The 25770-nt window shown below is 43.8% G+C and overlaps 1 protein-coding gene across 3 annotated transcripts in view; it reads right to left on the bottom strand.

The window, feature by feature from the left end:
* The window catches only part of tmem181 (transmembrane protein 181), a 214792-nt gene that overhangs the window by 51023 nt on the left and 137999 nt on the right, over positions 1 to 25770 (bottom strand). For all 3 annotated transcript variants that reach the window (XM_080200317.1, XM_080200318.1, XM_080200319.1), the window contains 4 exons: positions 21682 to 21784; positions 16557 to 16608; positions 8183 to 8265; positions 7457 to 7546 (listed from right to left, as the gene is read on the bottom strand). In XM_080200317.1, the coding sequence (XP_080056443.1) occupies positions 7457 to 7546; positions 8183 to 8265; positions 16557 to 16608; positions 21682 to 21784 (328 nt within the window). The remainder of the gene's footprint in view (positions 1 to 7456; positions 7547 to 8182; positions 8266 to 16556; positions 16609 to 21681; positions 21785 to 25770) is intronic.

The raw sequence follows: 25770 nt of genomic DNA, 5'->3' as shown, positions 1-25770 counted from the left end.
ATTGGTGCAATGCCAATAATCTCTCCCTCAATGTCAACAAAATTAAGGAGATAGTAATTGTCTTCAGGAAGCGTAGTGGAGAACATGCCCCTGACTACATCAATGGGGATGAAGTAGAAATGGTCGACAGTGTAGCCAAACAGGCCATCTAAAATGGCGTTTTGTAAAGCACTCTGGGATAACTGGGCAAGAAACTAAACCGACAGGCTGCAGTTTAAAGACAGAGACAAACAGGCTGCAACCCTGATGAGTGAATACACAGGATATGGGCCATCTCCAGGATGAAAGAGACTTTCTGGTCACACTGGGTTGTGTGCCAGACGCAAAGGCACCGTGAATCCTTATTTAGGAGGAAGGTATGTGACCTATGTGCCTACAACACATACAGGCATGGCTGCCAGGGACACACCCAGAGATCGGTGTGGTAGCACCCGATTGGACTCTTATCGATCAGGGTGATCAAGTCCTGATCGATTGATTGGCAATGGCCAAAAAAAGGGCGTGAAACCAAACGGGGCATAAAGGATGCTGCACAACCAGGAATCTCTCTCTCTCTCTCGGACCCCCACGAACAAGCTACAACGATGGAGAGCCACCACACCTGAGAAGGGAGGAAAGAAAGAAGATCAGAGCCAGGGTACCACACCAGACTAAAGGACCAGACTACGCAGACAACTACCAAGACCAGCACACAGATAAAGGCCAGTATCTGTTTGGGTATTTGTCAGTCACACACAGTTAAGTCAAGGTCTTGTATTGTACTTGAATTCTAGCATTTCTGTAAGATAACTTATTGTTGGTCGGGTGGGTGATTATTGATTGTGGGGGTTTAAATAAATATTGTTTGTACTAATAAGACGTCTACTCAAAGTTATTTGTCCACCGTATAAGGGTTAAAACAGGCTGATTTTTACAACAACAGCTTCATGTTTTTAGGCATCCAGGTCACTAACAACCTGTCCTGGTCCCCCCATGCCAATACTATAGTCAAGAAAGCCCACCGATGCCTCTACTCTCTCAGAAGACTAAGGAAATTTGGCATGTCCACTACAGCTCTCATCAACTTTTACAGATGCACCATAGAAAGTATCCTTTCTGTTGTATCACAGCTTGGTATGGCTCGTGCTCTGCCCAAAACCGCAAGAAACTACAAAAGGTCGTGAATGGTTTGCCCATCACGCAAACCAGCCTCCCATCCACTGACTCTGTCTATACTTTCCGCGGCCTTGGAAAAGCAGTCAGCATACTTAAGGACTCACGCACCCCAGACTACTCTCTTCCATCTTCTTCTGTTGGGAGAAAGACACAGAAGTCTGATGTCACGTACAAACCAACTCAAAAACAGCTTCTTCCCAGTGTAGCCAAATAGGCCATCTAAAATGGCATTTTGTAAAGCACTCTGGGACAATTGGGCAAGAAACTATACCAACAGGCTGCAGTTTAAAGACAGACAAACAGGCTGCAACCCTGATGAGTGAATACACAGGATATAGGCCATCTCCAGGATGAAAGAGACTTTCTGATCACACTGGGTTGTGTGCCAGACGTAAAGGCACCTTGAATCCTTATTTAGGAGGAAAGTATGTGACATATGTGCCTCTAACACCTACAGACATGGCCGCTGGGGACACACCCAGAGATCAGTGTTGTAGCACCTGATTGGACTCTTATCGATCAGGGTGATCAAGTCCTGATTGATTATTGGCAATGGCCAAAAAGGGGCTTGAAACAAAACGGGGTATAAAGAGTGCTGCATAACCAGGAATCTCTCTCTCTCGGACTACACGAACGAGCTGCAACAATGGTGAACATCGCCAGCAAGAGGAGAGCCACCACACCTGAGAAGGAAGGAAGGAAGACCACAGCCAGAATGCCAGACCGGACCAAAGGACCAAACTACGCAGAAAACTACCAAGACCAGCGCAGAGATAAAGGCCAATATCTGTTTGGGTACTTGTCAGTCACGCAAAGTTAAGTCAAGGTCTTGTATTGTACTCGAATTCTAGTATTTTCTGTAAGATAACTTATTGTTGGTCGGGTGGGTGATTATTGATTGTGTGGGTTTAAATAAATATTGTTTGTACTAATAAGACGTCCACTCAAAGTTATTTGTCCACCGTATAAGGGTTAAAACAGACTGATTTTTACAACACCTGTTGCCATCAGACCTTTGAATGGACAATTCTCGCACTAAGTCGATCTTTCTCTACACCCTAGATATGACTATATTCTGCACTTTCTCCTTTCCTTCTCTATAAATGGTGTGCTTTGTATAGCATACAAGAAACAAATCATTTCACTGTATATTAATACATGTCACGATGTGGAGATGCCAGCATTGGACTGGGGTAAATATAGTAAGAAGTCTCTCAACACCAGGTTAAAGTTCAACAGGTTTATTGGGTAGCAAAAGCCACCAGCTTTCGGAGCGCTGGTCCTTCGTCAGTATGTCCCTGTCAGTCCATTCCATCAACATGTATATGGCCTTTTGAAGTTCTACACTGTCCTCATGGTTCAGGGCATTTAAAACTATTAGAAGAGGTATTCATTTCTGCCCTTTGTAATCCATATTTCAGTAATAACTGTGATATTACCCCAGAAGTATTATCTGTATCCTCAGCCTATTAGACTTCTTGCATCGAAGTATATACCATTAAGTACCTTTGTGGTTTATTTCCAAACCTTTGTTTCATCTGCCTTAAATATTTACCAAATAATCTGCCTTCCATTTCCATTTTTATTTCTCTCCCTCTTAATCCACACTCAGATTCTCATACCCCGCCAAGCCTGTTTAAATTTTCCCAACAACAGAAGCAAACCTCTCGACAATATTGGTTCTGGTTCTGATGATGTGCAAGTTATTATGGTTTCTACAAGACCCACTTTTCCCGGTGCCTTATTTATTTGGCCAGGAACCTAAAGTACTGCTTCTGCACCATTATTTCTGCCATGCAATCACCTGCAGTATCCTCTTGCTTCTTTATTCACTACAGTGCCTCACACTAAGTGTAATGTAGAGGTCCTTTGAGGTTAAGAACATAAGTAGTAGGAGCAGGAGTAGGCCATCTAGCCCTTTGAGCCTGCCCTGCCATTCAATAAGATCATGGCTGATCTGAAGTGGCTCAGTTCCACTTTCCCACTTTCTCCCCATAACCCTTAATTCCCTTGCCTACCAAAAACCTATCTACCCATGTCTTAAATATATTTAGCGAGGTAGCCTCCACCACTTCAACTGGCAGAGAACTGTTCCTCCTCAACTCTGTTCTAAACTGCACCCCCCTTATCTTGAGGCTGTGCCCTGTAGTCCTGTTGTCCTCTCTGAGCGGGAAGAATCTCTCTACCTCTACCCTATCCATCCCCTTCATTATCTCATACATCTTTATAAGATCCCCCCTCATCCTTCTAAACTCCAACGAGTACAGACCCAGTCTATTTAGTCTCTCTTCATAGTCTAACCCCCTCATCTCTGGATCTACAAATCAACAGCATGGTGAGACAGCATTCAAGCCTGGAACTACAGTTGCAGAAACCCCTGATCTATTGAATCACATTATTATTTATTTTCTAACCTCCCTCTATCCTCCTGCATACCTGAGTCTTCCATGGCTCTGCCAACTGGGCACTGGCTGCTCTCCACAGAGGGACCATCATGCTCACCAGTACTAGAACTGAACACTGGTCTGTTGATCACCCAGTCCTTCTCTGTCTACACATTTTGAAGCCAGGGTGGGGGATGGATGACAACTTCTTGCAAAATGCAATCCACAGAACTCACGGATGCACTGCTGAGTCACTAGCTGCTGCTTAAGATCCAAAATTGAACCTCAAGCCCCTCCAACAGACAACACTTTCTGCACAGTGGTTATCCAGAACACGAACATGGATTACCACATTGGTGTACAACATGCATTTAACAGAAGTGAAGCCTTCTTTGGTAGATTACTATCTAAAACTACTAGAAATAAACTGAAGACTTGTTTCTGACCAGGTCCAAAAAATTCTCACCAGCATTCATCAATCAACTTCCCTTTGTGGATGTCACCTTACGTAAGAACGAGGAGCAGGAGTAGGAAATCTGGCCCCTCAAGCCTGTCCCGCTATTCAATAAGATCATGGCTGATCTTTTTGTGGACTCAGCTCCACTTACCTGCCCGCTCACCATAACCCTTAATTTCTTTACTTTCAAAATATCTATCTTTGCTTTAAAAACATTCAATGAAGTGGCCTCAACAGCTTCACTGGGCAGGAAATTCCACAGTTTCACAATCCTTTGGGAGAAGAAGTTCCTCCTCAATTCAGTCTTAAATCTACTCCCCTTATTTTGAGGCCGTGCCCCTAGTTCTAGTTTCACCCACCAGTGGACGTAATCTCCCTACTTCTATCTTATCTATCGCCTTCATAATTTTATATAAGATCTCCCCTCATTCTTCTGCATTCCAAAGAGCATAGTCCCAGTCTACTCAGTCTCTCCTCATAAGCCAACCCTCTCAACTCCAGAATTAACCTAGTGAATTTTCTCTGCACGCCCTCCAGTGCTAGTATATCCTTTCTCAATTAAGGAGATCAAAACTGTCCTGTACTGTGCCTCATCAGCACTTTATTCAGCTGCAGCATAACCTCCCTCTAGCAATGAAGGACAAAATTCCATTTGCCTTCTTAATTACCTGCTGGAAATTCAGATAAACCACATCCACAGGTTTCCCATCATCCAGCACGCTCATAATGTCCTCAAAGAATTCCAGTAAATTAGTTAAACATGATCTGCCTTTTATGAACCCATGCTGCATCTTCCTAATAGGACAATTTCAATCCAGATATCTTGCTATTTCTTCCTTGATGATAAATTCAAGATTTTCCCTACTACAGAAGTTAAGCTAACCAGCCAATAGTAACCTGCCTTTTGTCTATCTCCTTTTTTAAACAGTGACATCACATTTGCTGTTTTCCATTCTGTGGAGCCACCCCAGAATGCAGCAAATTTTGGTAAATTACCACTGGTGCATTTGCTATTTCACTCACCATCTTTTTTAGTACCCTGGGCTGCATTCCATCAGGGCCAGGAAACTTGTCTACCTTTAGTTCTATTAGTTTGACCAGCAATACCTCTTCACTGATAATGATTATTTCTAGGTCCTCACCTGTCATAGCCTCCTTGTCATCAATTTTTGGCATGTTATTTGTGGGTCTTCCACTGTGAAGACACAAATGGCCAGCATTTATTGCCCATCCTAGTTGTCCTTGAGAAGATATCACTCTCATAATCTATCTTTTCTTTATTGCTTGCTCATGGCTTTCTGCTGACCATTAAAGATTCCCCAATCCCCTAGTTTCCCACTAACCTTTGCTTGATACCCTCCTTTGTTTCCACAGACATCCATGGCTGATTATCCCTTTTTCTATAGTCCTTCCTTATCACTGGTGTATAGTTTTGCTGAGCACTCTGAAAAATCGCTTTGAAAGTCCTCCACTGTCCCACTGTCTTCCCTGGAGAGACGTAGGTTGAGAGGCAACCTGATAGAGGTTTATAAAATGTTGAGAGGAATAGATAGGGTGGATTCTCAGAGGCTATTTCCCCGGGTTGAAATGGTCGCTACGAGAGGACACAGGTTTAAGGTGCGGGGAGGAAAGTACAGAAGTGATGTTAGGGGTAAGTTTTTCACACAGAGGGTGGTGAGTGAATGGAATCGGCTGCCGTCAGTGGTGGTGGAGGCGAACTCGCTGGGGTCTTCTGGATGAGTATATGGGGTTTTATGGGATTGGGGGTTATAGATAGGAGTTGATGTGATCGGCGCAACTCGTGGGCCGAAGGGCCTGTTTGTGCTGTAGTGTTCTATGTTCTATAAAGTTTTTGCTCCCAATCTACCTTTGCCAACTCCTCTCTCATCTCATTGTAGTCTCCTTTATTTAAGCACAAGATGCTGATATTAGATTTTACCTTCTCCCGCTCCATCTGTATTTTAAATTCAACCATACTGTGATCACTCCTTCTGAGAGGATTCCTAACTGTGAGATCATTAATTATTCCTGTCTCATTACACAGGTCTAAGATAGTTTACTCCATAGTAGGTTCCATTACATACTGTTCGAGGAAACTATCACAGATACAATCTATGAACTCCTCACGGCTGCCTTGACTGACCTGGTTTGACCAATCAACATATAGTTTAAAATCCTCCATGACAATTGTTATACCATCTTTACGTGCATCAGTTATTTCTTTGTTAATTGCTCACCTCACTATGATTTTATTACCAGGTGACCTGTAGACTATACCTATCAGTGACTTCTCCTTACTATTTCTAATTTCCACCCAAATGGATTCAACGCTTTTCTCCTTAGAACTTATATCATCTTTCACTACCACCCTGATGTCATCATTAAATATTAAAGCTACAACACCTCCCTTACCTTCCTGTCTGTACTTCCAAATAGTCTGATACCCATGGATATTTAACTCCCAAAAGTGAGCATCCTGCAACTATTTCTCAGTAATGGCCATTAAATCATACTCATTTGCAATAATATTTGCTGTCAACTCATTTACTTTATTTCGAATGCTATGAACATTCAGAAAAAAGTGCCCTTATGCTAGCTTTTGTACTTTCTTTTCTAATCCTAACATCTCTATTAATAACATCTCCTGAGTACTCCTCCGTTTTAACTTTTTTCCTAACTTTTGATGTAGTTAAAACCTCCTCCTCACATGCTTTGCTTCCCATTAATTGTTATACTTCCCGTAGTTTTACTCTTTCTCCCCCCACCCCCGCCACCCAATTGCTAGTTTAAAGTCCTTGTGACTACCCTATTTATCCTTTTCTCACCTGGAGAAAACCCACACAGACACTGGATGAACATGCAACCTCCACACAGACTGTCACTCAAGGCTGTTTTTGAACCTGGGTCCCTGGCGCTGTGAGGCAGCAGTGCTAATCACAGTGCCACCATGTCCCCCACAAATACCTAACTGTAATATTATGCTGTTACCTATATATTCCCCATCAGAAAAACTGTATTTATCTACTGATAAATTATTTTAAACATCTCAATTAGTTCACTGTCTAAACTTAAAGGAAATACAAGCCAAGTTTTTTCTTACTATTAATTTCATAAGGTACACTGGTCTCTTTCCCTAAATTATAATGGTGATTACACTTCAAATGCACCGACTTCACAGTCCATTTATGTGCATTATTGAACTGTACAAAATGCAAGTGCTTTTCTTTTATTAAAGGCAGAAATTTAATCATTGTCCCAAATAGCCATTATCAATACAACGAAAGTCTGTTCATTCAACCAATCCAATCAATTGTTAATTTCAACCGAAAGATACCTATTTGCTTTTGGATTTTTTTTGGACATAATATAGCAGTTTGAAAAATTCTCAGCATCATATCTGTAACAACGTTTATTCAAAAATTAACCAAACACCAACGCACACATAAAAAGTTTCACATACCATACACAGCATTCTTCGAAGGTGAATAAACATACGCCAATGTATACAGGTAGTAGTTCAACAGGCCATAGAAAGATAAAAATTCAGCTGGTAGCCTTAGTAAAGGAAGTGAATCAAACACACTGTACTACAATATTAAAAATAATTCATTAAAATGTAAAACACACCATGTGACAATAGGCATTGACTCAACACAAGAAAACAGACAGAAGGCACTTTTAGGAACAAGGAAATATTCATAAATATATCTGAAAAGTTAAAAATGCAGCTTTCTTGACTTATCCAAAATACCAGGGGGTGGTAATTGAATTTACATACAAGTGCGTCCTGTCAAACTATCCTTCTGCAAGAGATTTCTTACAGATGGTTAATGATTTGTCTGAGCTTAGACTGACCACTGTGCCCGTACTGCACTGTCCCAACAATGACCCCCCCACACCACCCCCCCTCCTCACTCCCACCGTACATCATTGGATCCTAGTTTCCAGGTTCCACTGCAAATCTTTGTCCTTTAGGAATTTTTTCTCTGTTCAATTAAGAGCAAATAAATATAATCTTATTCCACTGACTCTTTCTAAATGGAATTACTCAAATTACATACTAAACTTGTAGAGGCTTGGTATCTTTATGCAGCCACATTAGCTAGTGTTACATCATAATCCTTTTTTTAGTGTAGTCTAAGCATTAACCACTGCCAGAAGCAAGCTGAAATACATTAAAGGATATAGTTCTGATAATGAGTTGAAAGCTCAGCTACAAAGTTATCTTGCAGCACCTTTGCTCCAAACCTCAGGTATAATATTACAATGCTGAAAAAAAAAGAGACAATCATGGCAGCCAAATCATTCAAACACATTGAAGAACACTCTTGAAATAGTTCTCCCTTTACTGCAGAAGAGATTGGCGCGTAACAGCCAGCAGCAGCAATGGACTAAAGGAGCATAAGTGTCCCTCAGAATTTTAGCCCTCAGTAAGGAGACAATGTCAGCTATCGTTGAAAAGGGCATCACTGAAGCTATGGGACTGAAACAATTGATGGTTGTAAGAAGTGGTGCAAATTTTTATTACTTTAACCATCCTTTTCTTTAATCCCTCAGTTTCTTAGTGGGGATGGGAGGAACTAATCTGTGAAGTGGGAAGAGATTTGGCGGCATGGTGGCACAGTGATTAGCTGTTGCCTCACAGAGCCAAGGATTCAATTGCTCGGGTGACTGTGTGGGGTTTGCACATTTTCCCTTTGTTAGTTCCGGGTGCTTCAGTCCAAAGATGTGCAGGTTAAGTGGATTGCTCATGGTAAACGTGTGGGCCTGGGTGAAGTACTCTGTCAGCGCAGGCTCAATGGGCCAAATGGACTCCTTCTGCACTGTAGAGTTTCTATGACTTGTCTGTTAAGATGGGGGGAATATTCATCTGTGAAGTGCGGGAGACTTGTCTGTGAAGGGGATGGAGGCTGTCGCAGTGAAGTGGGCAGAGGGTGGAAGAACTTGCCTGTGGAGGAGAGGATTTGCTTGTTATTTGGTGGGGATGAAGTAGGGTGGGAAGCGATGGTGACCTGCCAGTGAAGAGGTAGGGACTAGCCTGTGGAGCTGAGAGAGAGAGAAAAACATGCCTGTGCAGTGGGGAGGGGAATTGCCTGTGGAGAGGGAAGCAGGAGGGGATTTGTCTGTGGAGATGGGGAAGTGGGTGACTTGCATGTGAATCTAGGGGGATTTGCCTGTGGAGAGGAGGGTGGTGACATGCCAGAGCATGGGAGGGAGAATTGCCTGTGAGGGGGTGTGGTGGCGGTGGGGGCGGGGAGGAAGGAAGGAGACGTGGCTGTGAAGGGAAGTGGGGGGGACTTGCCTGTGAAGGGGGAAGTCCTGCCTGAGGATGGGAGGGAGAATTGCCTGAGAGGGGTGAAGGGTGTTGGGGGGGCTGGGGAAGAGATTTGACAGTAAAGGAGGAGAATTGAGGGGGGGGGGGAGAGAATGGGGAAGAGAGAAGCTTACAAGGTAAAGGAGACATATGAGATGGAAGGGGGGAAGAGACATAGCCATGAGGGGGGAGTGACTTGCCTGTTAAGTGGTGGAGTTAAGAGGCTTGCCCGTGAAAGAGGAGGAGGATGAGGCTTGACCGTGAAAGGGGGGGAGGATGACGCTTGCCCGCGAAAGGGGGGGAGGATGAGGCTTGCCCGCAAAAGGGAGGGGGGGAGGATGAGGCTTGCCCGCGAAAAGGGAGGAGGATGAGGCTTGACCGCGAAAGGGGGGGGGAGGATGAGGCTTGCCCACGAAAAGGGAGGAGGATGAGGCTTGACCGCGAAGGCGGGGGGAGGATGAGGCTTGACCGCGGAAGTGGGGGGGAGGATGAGGCTTGACCGTGGAAGTGGGGGGGAGGGTGAGGCTTGCCCGCGAAGGGGTGAGGGGGAGGGGGAGGCTTGCCTGCAAAGGGGGGAGGGGGAGGGTGAGGCTTGCCCACAAAGGGAGGGTGAGGCTTGCCCATGAAAAGGGGGGTGGTGAGGCTTGCCCACGAAGGGGGGAGGGGGAGGCTTGCCCGTGAAGGGGGGGAGGGGGAGGAGGCTTGCTCGCGAAGGGGGGTTGCCTGCAAGGCGGGGGAGGAGACTTACCCGAAGGTGGGGAGAGGGGAATTACATGGGGGGGAGGAGTGGGGAGGGGCGGAACTTACCTATGTAGGGGTTAGGGGACCTGCCCATGAACAGCCTCTGGTGATGATCTTTGCGTCATCGATGGAGATGGGAGAGGTTCGGAGGATTGCGGATGTGTTTCCTATATTCAAGAAAGGGAATAGGGATAGCCCAGGAAATTATCGATTGGTGAGTCTAACCTCAGTGGTTGGTAAGTTGATGGAGAAGATCCTGAGGGACACGATTTATGAACATTTAGAGAAGTTTAGTCTGATCAAAAGTCAGCACGGCTTTGTCAAAGGCAGATCATGCCTTACGAGCCTGGTTGAGTATTTTGAAGATGTGACTAAACACATTGACAAACGAAGAGCAGTAGATGTGGTTTATATGGACTTCAGAAAGGCATTTGATAAGGTCCCCCATGCAAGGCTTATTGAGAAAGTGAGGGGGGATTGGGATCCAAGGGGATGTCACTTTGTGGATCCAGAACTGACTTGCCACAGAAGGCAGAGAGTGGTTGTAGATGGATCTTTTTCTGCATGGAGGTCGGTCACCAGTGGAGTGCCCCAGGGATCTGTTCTGGGAACCATGCTGTTTGTGATTTTTATAAATGATCTGGATGAGGAAGTGGAGGGATGGGTTGATAAGTTTGCCGATGACACGAAGGTTGGAGGTGTTGTGGATGGATTGGAGGGATGTCAGAAGTTGCAGCGTGACATTGATAGGATGCAAGACTGGGTGGAGAAGTGGCAGATGGACTTCAACCCGGATAAGTGTGTGGTGGTTCATTTTGGTAGGTCAAGTGGGATGAAAGAATATAATATTAAGGGTAAGACTCTTAGCAGTGTGGAAGATCAGAAGGATCTTAGGGTCCAGATTCATAGGACTCTCAAATTGGCTTCACAGGTAGAGGATGTGGTTAAGAAGGTGTATGGTGTACTGGCCTTCATCAACCGAGGAATTGAGTTTTGGAGTCGGGAGATAATGCTGCAGCTGTATAGGACCTGGTCAGACCCCACTTGGAGTACTGTGCTTAGTTCTGGTCGCCTCATTATAGGAAGGATGTTGAAAGGGATGTTGAAAAGCCATTGAAAGGGTGCAGAGGACATTTACAAGAATGTTGCCTGGATTGGGTGGCATGCTTTATGAGGATAGGTTGAGAAAGCTTGGTCTTTTCTCCCTGCAGAGACGAAGGATGAGAGGTGACCTGATAGAGGTGTATAAGATGTTGAGAGGGTGGATTCTCAGAGGCTTTTTCCCAGGGCTGAAACTGCTGCCACAAGAGGACACAGGTTTAGGGTGCTGGGGAGTAGGTACAGAGGTGATGTTAAGGGTAAGTTTTTCACTCAGAGGGTGGTGGGTGCGTGGAATCGGCTGCCATCGGTGGTGGTGGAGGAGGCAGATTTTTAAAGAGACTTCTGGATGAGTACATGGGACTTAGTAGGATTGAGGGTTATAGGTAAGCCTAGTAGGTAGAGATATGTTCGGTGCAACTTGTGGGCCAAAGGGCCAGTTTGTGCTGTAGTTTTTCTATGTTCTACGTTCTAAGTGGGAGGGGGAGGGCACTTGCCCATGAAAAGGGGGGAGGTTTTTGGGGGGAGGGGAAGAGACTTGACAGTAAAGGGGAGAATGGGGGGAGGGAGGTGTGTCATGTAAGGGAGGATGTGGGAGATGGTGGTGGGGAAAATACAAAGCTGTGAAAGGGGAGTAACATGGCTGAAAGTCGGGGAGGGGGAGACTTGCCAATGAAGCGGGAGGTGTAAGGGATTCGCCCCTTTGAAGTGAGAAATGGGGGCGCGCCCGCAAAGCTGGGGAGCAGAGGACTCGCCCGCAAAGCGGGGGAGGAGAGGACTCGCCTGTGAGGGGGGAGGGAGCGGACTTGCCTGTGAAGGGGAGGTGGGGGAGAGGTCTTGCCTGTGAAGGAGAGGTGGGGGAGAGGTCTTGCCTGTGAAGGGGAGGTGGGGGAGAGGTCTTGCCTGTGAAGGGGAGGTGGGGGAGAGGTCTTGCCTGTGAAGGGGAGGTGGGGGAGAGGTCTTGCCTGTGAAGGGGAGGTGGGGGAGAGGTCTTGCCTGTGAAGTGGGGGGGAGGGCAAGGACCTGCCTGTGAAGCGGGTGTAGCATATGCCTGTGAAGGGGGAATGGTTTTGCCTGTGAAAGGGTTTACTTATCAAAGGCCTTACTGAAGTCCATGTAGACAACATCCACGGCCCTACCCTCATCAATCATCTTTGTCATTTCCTTGAAAAACTCGATCAAGTTCATGAGGCACAAACTCCACTTCACAATACCATGTTGCCTCTCACTAATACGTCTGTGGATGGGGGGGTGAGCTTGCCTACGAAGGGGGAGTGGGAAGTGATGTGGCTATGAAGGGGAAGGTGGCCTTGCCTGTGAATAGAGGTAAAACTTGCCTCTATAGGATGGGGAACATTTGCCTGGGAGGGGAAGAGTGCACATAATATAACTGTTAGGGATGGGGGCAGTCGGGTAGAAAAGCCCCTAATAACTCCATGATGGGAGGTGTCGCTCTGATGGTTCGGGGAGGTGGGGGGGGCCTCCTCCCTGTCTGTAGAGGTGGTGGGGGGGTTGATGACAGTGGTTAGTTTTATTTTGCAGACAGAATGCATGAGCGAGTACAGTCTCTGATTGAAGAGATACATCTTTTGGTGCTCAAAAGGCTGGATGATCTAGTCTGACAAGACGAGGAGAAGAAATCACTAGAGTGGGCTGAGGATTCAGAAATTCTTCGAAAACCAAGGGAAGTGCCTTTCAACAGTCACTCAACAGCTGGGATCCTAGCACCAATCGCTGTGGTATCACGAAGTCACTGCCTGTCATACAGAAAAAGATCTGTTTATTCCTAATAAACACTGTAATTTGATAGGGATTCAGGACTGACACATTCCTGTAAGGATGAAGAATAAGTATGGCAAGTTTTGGGAACCTTGGATAACAAGAAATATTGTGAGCCTAGTCAAAGAGAAAAAGGAAGAAATTGTCAAAGCTGGGAGGCTGGGAACACACGAAGCAAGTGTGGAATACAAGGAAAGTCGAAAGAAACTTAAGCAAGGAGTAAGGAGGGCTAAAAGGGGTCTGAGAAAAGATTGGCCAGCAGGGTTAAGGAAAATCCCAAGGGTTTTTATACATATATAAAGAACAAGAGGGTAACCAGGGAGAGGGTTGGCCTATTCAAGGACAAGGGAATCTACGTATGGAGCTAGAGGGAATGGGCAAAGTATTAAATGTGTACTTTGTGTCAATATTCACTAAACAGAAGGACTTGGCAAATGAGTCTGGGAATGGATGTATAGATAGTTTGAGACATGTTGAGCTCAAAAAGGAGGTATAATTGGGGTTCTTCAGAAACATTAAGATAGACAAGTCCCTAGGGCCTGAAGGAATATATCCCAGAATACTGAGAGAGGCAAGGGAGGAAATTGCTGGGGCCTTGAGAGAAATCTTTGTATCCTCACTGGCTACAGGGAGGTCCTATAAGATTGGAGAATAGCCAATATTGTTCCTTTGTTTAAGAGGAGTAGCAAAAATAATCCAGGTAATACAGGCCATTGAGCCTTAGATCAGTGGTAGAGAAATTATGGGAGAGGATTCTTCCAGACAGGATTTATTCCCACTTGGAAATAAGTGGACGTATTATGAGAGGCAACATGGATATGTGAAGGTTGGTTTCTCACGAACTTGATTGAGTTTTTCAAAGAAATGACAAAGATGATTGATGAGGGTAGGGCAGTGGATGTTGCCTACATGGACTTCAGTAAGGCCTTTGACAAGGTCCCTCATGGTGCAGAAGGTGAAGTCGTGTGGGATCAGAGGTGAGCTGGCAAGTTGGACCAAAACTGGCTCAGACAAAAAAACAAGAGGGTAGCAGTGGAAAGGTGCATTTCTGAATGGAAGGCTGTGACAAGTGGCGTTCCTCAGGGATCAGTGCTGGGACCTTTGCTATTATATATAAATGATTTGGAGGAAAATGTAACTGGTTTGATTAGTAAGTTTGCAGATGACACAAAGGTTGGTGGATTTGCGGATAGCGATGAGAACCATCAGAGGATACGGCAGGATATACATCGGTTGGAGACTTGGGCGGAGAGATGGCAGATGGAGTTTAATCCAGACAAATGTGAGATAATGTGAGGAAATATACAATAAATGGCAGAACCCTTAGGAGTATTGATGGGCAAAGAGATCTGGGTATACAGGTACACAGGTTACTGAAAGTGGCAATGCAGGCAGAGAAGATGGTCAAGAAGGCATATGGCATGCTTGCCTTCATCGGCCAGGGCACTGAGTTTAAAAATTGGCAATTCATGCTGCTGTTTTATAGAATCTTAGTTAGGCCACACTCGGAATATAGTGTTCAATTCTGGTCGCTATACTACCAGAAGAATGTTGAGACTTTGGAGAGGATCCAGAAAAAATTTACCAGGATGTTGTCTGGTATGACGGGCATTAGCTACGAGGAGAGACTGAAGAAACTTGGTTTGTTCTCACTGGAATGGCGGAGTTGAGGGACAACCTGATAGAAGTCTACAAGACTATGAGGGGCAGGGACAGAGTGGATAGTCAGAAGCTTTTTCCCAGGGTGGACAAGTCAACTACTAGGAAGCATAGGTGTAAGGTGCGAGGGGCAAGATTTAAAGGAGATGTACAAGGCAGGTTTTTTTTTACAGAGGGTGGTGGATGCCTGGAAGTCATTGCTGGGGTAGGCAGCGGAAGCGGATACGGTAGTGACTTTTAAGGGGCGTCTTGACAAATACATATATAGGATGGGCATAAAGGGATATGGTTTCTGGAAGGTTAGGGGGTTTTAGTTAAGTCGGGCAGCATGGTTGGTGCAGGCTTGGAGGGCCGAAGGGCCTGTTCCTTTCTTTGTAATTTTCTTTGTTCTTTAATCCTTGTTTCCTGCCTGTCTACCAGTTTTCTCTCTAGTTCAACACACTTTCCCCAGCCAATACCCTTTAACTTCACATGCTAATCTCTTATATGGGATTTTGTTTCAGGCAGTCCAAATAAACCACATTCTCTGGCTTCCTCCCATCAAGTTACATCCTTGAAGAATTCCAGTAGATTTTTCAACAATGATTTGCCTTTTGTAGATCCATGTTGAATCTGTCCGATTTTACCACTGTTTTCCAAGCACTCTGCTGCAAAAGCTTTGATAACAGAGTCCAGATTTTTGCTCACTACCAATCTCAGGATGTATGGTCTATAATTCCCCGCTTTCTCTCTACCACCCTTTTGAAATAATGGAGTTAAATCAGCTACCTTTCAAACTATAAGAACTGTTCCAGAGTCTATAGAATCTTCAAAGATGACTACTATTTCTAGGGGCACATCCATAATTAATCTGGGATGTAGATTATCAGGCCCTGGCGATTTATCAGCCTTCAATCTCATCAATTTCTCTAACAGCATGTCCCTGTTAATAGTGATTTTGTTCAGTTCCACTCTCTCGCTAAACCCTGTTCCCCAACATTTCTGTAATGTTATTTATGTCCTCCTTTGTGAAGACAGAACCAAATAATGTATTTAGTTGGTCAACCATTTCTTTGTTCCCCATTATAAATTCCCCTGTTTCTGGTTATAAGGGACCTACATTTGTTTTCATCAATCTTTTTCTCATCACATAGTTGCAGAAGCTTTTACAGTCAGTTTTTACAAAGTCTATTTTTCCCATTCTTAATCAATCCCTGGATGCTCCTTTGCTGAATTCTAAGCTGCTCCCAATCTTCACGTCTGCTGTTTTTCCTGGCAAATTTATATCCTCTCCAATTTCCCTTGTAAGCCAAGGTTTGGTTACCTTTCCCGTTTTTCTTTTGTGCCAGATAGAAATGAACAATAGTTGCAATTCATCCAATGCCATTGCATTCAATGGCAACGTTTGCCATTGCCTGTCCACCATTATCCCTTTAAGTAACATTTCCCAATCCATCACAGCCAACTCGTGCCTCATACCATCGTGGTCTCCTTTATTAAGGTTCAGGACTGGGTCTCAGAATGAATTATGTCACTCTCCAGCTTGAGGAAAAATCCTATCATATTATAGCCGTCCATTAGACAATACCCAGACTAGGAGACTTGTTCTCTAATTGGTTACTCAATATATTGGTCCAGAAAATCATTCCATATGCACGCCAGGAATTCCTCCTCCACAGTATAGTTTCTTCATGTGTTTAACTTGTGTACAGCATTGTTAATTCATAGCATAAACTGGAGCATAGTATTCCTAGAGGGCAGTGCTGGCATCAGTTCACCACTGCACATTGACTGATATTTGCATGTGCCAGCAGTTATTAATTGCAAACATGTAAGCCCTTTCCAGAGCAATTGCACCACATCACCGACGCAATTTCAAGAATTAGACAGCCATCTGAAAAATGGACCTTACATGGTCCAATACGCTCCAACAATTTCTTTATCATTTAACTGAGATACTGGCTTACTTCCATCCAGACTTCTCTCCTACCTTATTACCAGCACAATAAATGTTAGCCCTGTCAAAAATTTCAGTCGGAGATCTGAAACAAAAAGCATATATAAAGAAAATGTCACCTGAAGTATAAAGAATGAGATTTGTATTTTATTGAAAGAGAAGTGAAACTTGGAAAGATAATTTAATAAAAGACTCAATTAAGCCACAAAACTTTCATAAAAGTATTTCATTTTCTGAACTTAAGTAGAGTTAAAATATATTGAAGCCATGCTTAAAATCATCATTACATGCCATCTTAAATCAGTGACACCATACACTGTACCAGGTATTGGAGGCTCTGACAGGCTTAAAAATGGACAAATTCCCTGGCCTGGATAAATTGCATCCCAAGCTGCTATGGGAAGCGAAGCAAGAAATTGCAGGGGCTCTGAAACAAATTTTTACTTCCTCTCTATCCACGGGGGAAGGGCCAGAGGATTGGAGGATCAAAAAAGACGGTAGAGATGAACCAAGAAATTATAGACCAGTGAGTTTCACATCAGTGGAAGGAAAACTATTGGAGAAAATTATGAAGGAGAGGATTAGTATCCACTTGGAAAGGCATGGATTAATCAGGAATAGTCAGCATAGCTTTTTCAGAGGGAGTTCATGCATAATAAATTTGTTAAAATTTTTCACAAATGTGATCAAGTGTGTGGATGAGGGAAGTTCAGTTCATGTAGTTTATATGGATTATAGAAAAGCTTTTGACATATGGGAGTCTGATTGAGACGGTTAAAGCGTATGGAAGTCAGGGAAACTTGGTAAAATGAATCAGAAACCAGCTTAACAATAGGACTCAAAGGGTAGTGCTAGAAGGCTGTTCAATTGACTGGATGCCAGTGTGAAACAGTGTACCATAAGGATCAGTACTGGTGCCCTTATTGTTTGTTATATACAATATAGATGAAAATGTGCAAGGAATGATGAACAAGTTTGCAGATGACACTGCTTCAGAAGAGACAGGGAGGGAGGCAAAAGAGGTGGGGGAGTGGCACTGTTGATCAGGGATAGTGTCACGGCTGTACAGAAGCAGAACGCTGTGGAGGGACTGTCTACGGAGTCTCTGTGGGTGGAACTTCGGAACAGGAAGAGGTCAATAACTTTACTGGGTGTTTTCTACAGGCCGCCCAATAGTAACAGGGATGTTGAGGAGCAGATAGGGAAAGATCCTGGAGAGATGTAGTAATAACAGAGTTGTCATGATGGGAGACTTTAATTTCCCAAACATCGATTGGAATATTCCTAGGGTAAGGGGTTTGGATGGGGAGGAGTTTGTTAGGTGTGTTCAGGAGGATTTCCTGACACAGTATGTGTATAAGCCTACAAGACGAGAGGCTGTACTCAATCTGGTATTGGCTAATGAACCTGGACAGGCATCAGATCTCTCAGTGGGACAGCATCTTGGGGATAGTGATCATAACTCTATCTCCTTTACACTAGCATTGGAAAGAGATAGGATCAGGCAAGCTTGGAAAATGTTTATCTGGAGTAAGGGGAAATATGAAGCCATCAGGCAGGAAATTAGATGAGTAAATTGGAAGGAGGTATTCTCAGGGAAAAGTACCGAAGTAAGGTGGCAGATTTTCAAACAATGTTGGTCTGGAGTTCTGCACGACAACGTTCTGATGAGACAGGGAGGGTTTGGTAGGTTACGGGAACCGTGGTGCACGAAAGTTGTAACGAACCTAGTCAAAAAGAAAAGAAAAGCATACAGTAGGTTCAGAGAGCTAGGCGATATTAGGGATCTAGAGGAGTATACGGCTTGTAGGAAGGAACTTAAGAAGGAAATTAGGAGAGCCAGAAGGGGTCACGAGAAGGCCTTGGCAGGTAGAATTAAGTAGAACCCTAAGGCGTTCTACAAATATGTGAAGAATAAAAGGATGAGATGTGAAGGAATAGGACCTATAAAATGTGAAGGTGGGAAAGTTTGTTCAGAACTGGTAGAAATAGCAGAGGTGTTTAATGAATACTTTACCTCGGTATTCACGGTGGAAAAAGATCTGTGTGGTTGTATTGCAAGATTGCGGCGGACTGAAAAGATTGAGTATGTGGACATTAAGAAAGAGGATGTGTTGGAACTTTTGAATAGCATCAAGATAGATAAGTCGCTGGGACCGGATGGGATATACCCCAGATTACTGTGGGAGGCGAGGGAAGAGATTGCAAATCCTCTGGTGATGATCTTTACGTCATCAATGGAGTCAGCAGAGGTTCCGAAGGATTGCGTATGTGGTTCCTATATTCAAGAAAGAGAATAGGGATAGCCCAGGGAATTACCAACCGGTGAATCTAACCTCAGTGGTTGGTAAGTTGATGGAGAAGATCCTGAGGGACAGGATTTATGAACATTTAGAGAAGTTTAGTACACTCAAAAGTAGTCAGCACGGCTTTGTCAAAGGTAGATGGTGCCTTATGAGCCTGGTTGAGCTCTTTGAAAATGTGACTAAACACATTGACGAAGGAAGAGCAGTAGATGTGGTTTATATGGACTTCAGCAAGGCGTTCGATAAGGTGCCCCATGCAAAACTTCTTGAGAATGTGAGAGGGCATGGGATCCAAGGGGCTGTTGCCTTGTGGATCCAGAATTGGCTTGCCCGCAGAAGACAGAGAGTGGTGGTAAATGGGTCTTTTTCTGCATGGAGATCGGTCACCAGTGGAGTGCCTCAGGGATCTGTTCTGGGACCCTTGCTGTTTGTCGTTTTCATAAATGACCTGGATGAGGAAGTGGAGGGATGGGTTAGTAAGTCTGCCGACGACACAAAGGTTGGTGGTGTTGTGGATAGTTTGGAGTCGCAGCATCATGTTGCAACTGTAATGTTCTATGTTATAAGTCAGAAGTTGCAGCATGACATAGATAGGATGCAAGACTGGGCGGAGAACTGGCAGATGGACTTCAACCCAGATAAATGTGTAATGGTCCATTTTAGCAGGTCAAATGGGATGAAGGAGTATAATATCAAGGGTAAGACTCTTAGCAGTGTAGAGGATCAGAAGGACTTTGGAGTCTGGGTTCATAGGACTCTTAAATCGGCCTTGCAGGCAGAGGATGTGGTTAAGAAGGCGTATGGTGTACTGGCCTTCATCAATCGAGGGATTGAGTTTAGGAGTCAGGAGATAATGTTGCAGCTTTATAAGACCCTAGTCAGATCCCACTTGGGGTACTGTGCTCAGTTCTGGTTGCCTCATTATAGAAAGGATGTGGAAGCTATTGAAAGTGTGCAAAGGAGATTTACAAGGATGTTGCCTGGATTGGGTGGCATGCCTTATGAGGATAAGTTGAGGGAGATCGGTCTTTTCTCCTTGGAGAGACGAAGGGTGAGAGGTGACCTGATAGAGGTGTATAAGATGTTGAGACGTATTGATCAGGTGGATTCTCAGAGGCTTTATCCCTGGGCTGAAATGGTTGCTACGAGAGGACACAGGTTTACAGTGATGGTGAGTAGATACAGAGGAGATGTCAGGGGTAAGTTTTTCACTCAGAGGGTGGTGGGTGAGTGGAATCGGCTGCCATCGGTGGTGGTGGAGGCAAATTCGATGGGGTCTTTTAAGGATGGGTACATGGGACTTAATAGGATTGAGGGTTATAGGTAATCCTAGTAGGTAGCGATGTGATCGGCGCAACTTGTGGACCGAAGGGCTTGTTTGTGCTGTAGTTTTTCTATGTTCTAAGATTGGTTGGGTAGTTAATAGTGAAGATGGTTATAGGTTACAGGAAGATATAGATGGGTTGGCCAGATGGGCAGAGCAGTGGCAGATTAACGCTGATGCGTGCACTTCAGAAGAAGAAACAAGATGAGACAGTATTTAATGAATAGCAGGACACTGGGGAGCTCAGGGGAACAGAGGGATCTTGGAATAATTATTTACAGATTCCTAAAGGCGGCAGATCATGTGAGTGAGATAGTTAAGATGACATTGGGAACACTTGTTTTCATCAGTGTTGGTATAGAGTACATAAGAGCAAGGAGGTAATGTTGGAGCTGTACAGAGCATTGGTTAGCCCACAACTGGAGTACTGTGTGCAGTTCTGGTCATCTCACTACTGGAAAGAAACAATTGCACTAGGGTGGATACAGATGCGTGTTCACCAGGATGTTGTCAAGAATGGAGCATTTGAGTTATAAGGAAAGACTAGATGGGCTTGGATTGCTTTCTTTAGAGCAGTGAAGGCTAAGGGGGATAGGGTAAGTAGGGAGCAACTATTCCCCTTGGTTGAGGGGTCAATCATGAGGGGGCATAGTTTTAGGGTAAGGGGCAGGAGATTCAGAGGAGATTTGAGAAAAAACTTTTTCACTCAGAGTTGTGAAAATCTGGGATGCACTGCCTGGGAAGGTAATCGAGGCTGGAAACCTTACAACCTTTAAAAATATCTAGATGAGCACTTGAAATATAATCTTCAAGGATATGGGACAAGTGTAAGAAAATGGGATTAACACACCTTTAGTGGTAGATATCGTCAGTGCAGATTCAGTGGGCCGTAGGGCCTTTTCTGCACTGTTTGGCTCTGTGTCTCCATGACCAGGAAGTCTTTTGCACTCCTCCCTCTCCCAGATGTGCCAATACCTCCTCACCCTGGTGTACACTGAGAGTTGTGGAAAAGGTGTTGATGAAGTGGGAAAGGTGCAGGGAGGAGCACTACAGCATTTTCTACAAAACTTGTTGCAGTGGGACCCCCAATAACTGAGTAGTAATAATATGGTAAATGGAAGTTGTGCCGAGAATTAGAGCCACTGGTAATGGGATGAACAAAATCAGAGGATGTTACTGTCAGTAAACAGTCAAAAATTGTTTCCACTAATGTGCAAATGGAAAAGAAGGAAATATCCAATTAACTGGAGGAAAATTCAAACCAACTTCTACTTCATTGGTGTCCAAATAGCTATTGCTGAATGTACCCCATATCAGTGCCAGGATACTAAATTAGGACCACTATCTCGCCCCTGCAATTGCAGATCGGAAGACGGGGAGTACAAAGTTCAGGCCGTATAGGTTAACATGAACTTGGTTTATGTTTAACATAAAGCTGTAATAATCCCTTTTGCAACCAGGACTATTCTCAGTCATTTCAAATAAGACAATATTTTAGGAGTTTCATGCAGCATTAAATTACACGTACCAAAGTATGGCATATTTTTCAGCTCAGAGCAGGCCCTCACAATCAGGAAAACAAGGTATAATATATACAAGGAACCCACTATCAAGAAGAAAATCTTCATTCCCTATAGAACAGTAGCAAAAATGAAATGAAATGTAAAGACATTTTCTTCTTATAACAAAGCAAGTTTATATTTTTTTTAATAGAACACTTAAATCCTACAAAACACTTGCATTTATACAGTCCACAGAGATGTCCTCAGAATGTCCCAAAGCATTTGATAACCAATTATTTCCTGATTTAGACACTAATGTTAATTAGTCAACATGCCAATTGCCTAAAACACAACAAAATCTATAAACGGTAAATGAATAACTAGTTAACCTGTTTCTGATGATGATTGGACATGGAATTAGTACTAGATCCGAGCAAGCGGCATACAAATTGGTCAGAACAAACAACAGGCCTAAGGATTGGGAGCAGTTTCGAATTCAGCCAAGGGAACCAAGGGATTGATTAAGAAGGGGAAAAGAGAGTACAAGAGTAAGCTTGCTTACTATGTGGTGAGAAAAGATTTGTGAAAATTTCCCAGTTTATAACAGGGAACAAAGAAATGGCTGACCAACTAAATACATACTTTGGTTCTGTCTTCACAAAGAGGACACAAATGACATACCAGAAATACTGGAGAACACAGGAGTTATCGAAAGAGAGGAACTGAAGGAAATTATTATTGGTAGGGAAATGCCATTAGAGAAATTGATAGGATTGAACACCGCCCCCCCCCAGCCATATCCTGTGATCCCTTCATCCCAAGAGCGATATCTAACTCCTTCTTGGAAACATAGAATTATAATACAATTATTATCATCACACAAATTGGGATACAGTGAAAAATATTGTTTCTTGTGCACTATGCAGACGAAGATGCATAGGGGAGAAGGAAAGGAGAGGGTGTAGAATGCATTGTTACAGGCATTATTGTAAGGATTGGGTGTACTGTAATGAGAAAATATTCGGAAGACAGGAAACAAAGAGTAGGAATAAACATGTCTATTTCCAAATGGTAGGCAATAACTAGTGGGGTATCGTTGGGACCAGTGCTAGGACTCCAGCTATTCACAATAAATATCAATGATTTAGATGAGGGAACTAAAAGCAATTTCTCCAAATTTGCAGCTAAGTGAGTGGACAGCGGTATGATGTAGGTAAATGTGAGGTTATTCACTGAGGTAGCAAAAACAGGAAGGCAGATTATTATCTAGAATCTATGATTCTATGAGAGGGTGAAGTGGGGAAAATAAAGAAAAGGTTACCTGGCACACAAAATGGTTACCTGGCACACAAAATGGTTACCTGGGAAAGACATCAAACAGGCACGAGCTTTTAGCACAGTCACTTAAAGTTAAAACATGCAGTAACTGAAATGCTGCAGGAAGCTAGTCAGAGCTTGGGGCACTTTAAAGATAAGGGCAGACCCAGGACAAAAGAGACTGATAATAGGATCAGTCTTAGATGGGAACATAAATCAAACAACAAAAACATACAACAAAAACCAATCACTGAATGTATTGATCAAAACCAGTCATTGGTAGAGGAAATGTATCCATTCTATGAACAATGATATGTTCACTGTCCACGTCTGTACCTGTTTGACTGTAACGATGTGTTAACTATCGATCACCACGATCTGTCTACTAAACTATAACGACGTGTGAAACAGCCAATGTCTGGACTGCTTATTGTCTGAAAGGTATAAAAATGATCAACTGCCATTGTATGATTGAGAAGGTAGCTGCCAAGTACTGCAGAGTACCAGTGCTTTCTCCCGAAGCTTTGTGTCCGAAATAAAACTGTCTTATTGAACCTCCAAGTCTGGGTCCGGTGGTAAATTTCCCACAACAGAGGGGAATGTGAAATGAGATTGCGATGTTTTCGTACACTGAACGTAAGCATGCAGGTGCAGCATGCGATAAAACAAATGGTATAGAAATGGAATAGAACACAGAACTGTACAGCAGAGGAACAGTCCCTTCCGCCCACAATGTTGTGCCAAACATGACGCCAAATTAAACTAATCCCTTCTGCTGCCCTTAGACCATATTCCTCTATTCCTTGCATATTCAGCTGCTTATCTAAAAGTCCCCATCATACCTGCCTGCACCACTACTACCCCCAGCAGTACCTACCACTCTCTGTGTTAAAAAAAATTACCCCTCACATCTCCTTTGGACTTATCCTCTCTCACCTTAAGGGCATATATTTGACATTTCAACTCTGGGAAAAAGATTTTGAGTCCCAACCTTATCTATTCCTCTCATAAGTTCTATCAGGTTTCCCCTCAGCCTTCACCATTCCAGAGAAAACAACCTAGTTTGTCCAGCCTCTCCTTATAGCTCCTACTCTCTAATCCAGGCAGCATCTTGGTAAACCACTTCCGCATTCTCTCCAAAGCCTCCGCACCCTTCCTGTAATGTGGTGACTAGGATTGAATGCAATACTTTAAGTGCGGCCTAACCAAAGTTTTATAAAGCTGCAACATGATATCCTGACTCTTGTACTCAATGCCCCAACCAATAAAGGTAAGCATGATATATACTTTCTTTACCACCCTATCTACTTGTGTGGCCACTTTCAGGGAGTTATGGATTTGAAACCCAAGATCCCTCAATGCTGTCAGGGTCCTGCCATTAATTGTATACTTAGCCTAACACTTGATTTCCCAAAATGCAATACCTTACACTTCCTGGATTAAATTCCATCTGCCATTTCTCTGCCCATAGCTGATTTATATCTCGCTTTGACAACCTTCTACACTATCCACAACCATCTATCTTTGTAATGTCTGCAAACTTAATAGCCCACCCACTACATTTTCATCCAAGTCACTTATAGATATCAAAAACAGCAGAGGTCCCAGTATGGATCTTCCAGCTAGGAAAGCACCCTTCCATCACTATGCTCTGACAACTAAGGGCAAGCCAGTTCTGAATCCAAGGCCAAGTCACCATGGATCGCGTGCGTTTTAATCTTCTGGATGCGCCTACCATGAGGGACCTTGCCAAAAGGTATGTTGACTTTCTTAGCAAGAGGATGAGTACAGGAGCAGGGATATCTTGCTGCAATTATATGGGGTTTGGGTGTGGCTACACTTAGAAGATTGAGTGCAGTTTTGGTCCCCTTATCTGAGGAAGGACATTCTTGCCACAGAGGGAGTGCAGTGAATGTTTACCAGATTGATTCCTGGGATGGCGGGCTCACGTACTGAGAGAGATTGAATTAGGTAGGATTATAAAAGCTGGAGTTCAGGATAATGAGGGGGGGTTTCTTAGAAACCAATAAAGTTCTAACAGGATTAGACATGGTAGCTGCAGAAAGAATGTTCCCAATGGTGGAGGAGTCAGGAATCAGAGGTCATAATCTAAGAATAAGGAGTAAACCTTTTAGGATGAGGAGAAATGTCTTTACCCAGCTAATGGTAAGCCTGTGGAATTTGTTTCTACAGAAAGCAGTAGAGGCCAAAACACTGTTTTCAAGAAGGAAATAGATACAGCTCTTGGGGTGAAAGCATATCGGGGGCCGGGGGGGGAGGTTAGACCAAATGCAATTTGTCCAAATTCTTTCAGCAGACACTGATCAGCATAAATTGGCAGACTCATTCCCTTGTGAGTCAGTCCCATGAACTTTAAAAATTATCACCGTAATAGATCGAAGTTCACTTTCCCATACAGCAGTTTGTATGCCTATATGACCCTTTAATTGTGCACCTGAATCGGAACTCAAGCTAAAATTTCAAAGATAATTTTAATACCATGTCCAAATGCAGCTTTTTATTTGCATAGTCTATTAACTATTATAGAATCAAATTACCAGCAAACCCTTACTGTTATACGTACATCCAAAGATGTGTGGGTTAGGTTGATTGGCCATGCTAAAATTGCCCCAAGTGTCCTGAGATGTGTAGGTTAGAGGGATTAGTGGGTAAAATACGTAGGGATATGCAGGTAGGGCCTTGGTGGGATTGTGGTCAGTACAGACTCGATAGGCCGAAGGGCCTCTTTCTGCACTGTAGGGGTTTATGATTCTATGGTATTTCAGTCTGTAGCAGTC

The sequence above is a fragment of the Carcharhinus amblyrhynchos genome, chromosome 12 (assembly GCF_965287045.1).
Source record: "Carcharhinus amblyrhynchos chromosome 12, sCarAmb.v2.hapA, whole genome shotgun sequence".
Lineage (NCBI taxonomy): Eukaryota > Metazoa > Chordata > Chondrichthyes > Carcharhiniformes > Carcharhinidae > Carcharhinus > Carcharhinus amblyrhynchos.
Note: the sequence above shows the minus strand (reverse complement) of the source record. Positions and strands in the feature narration are given on the sequence as shown.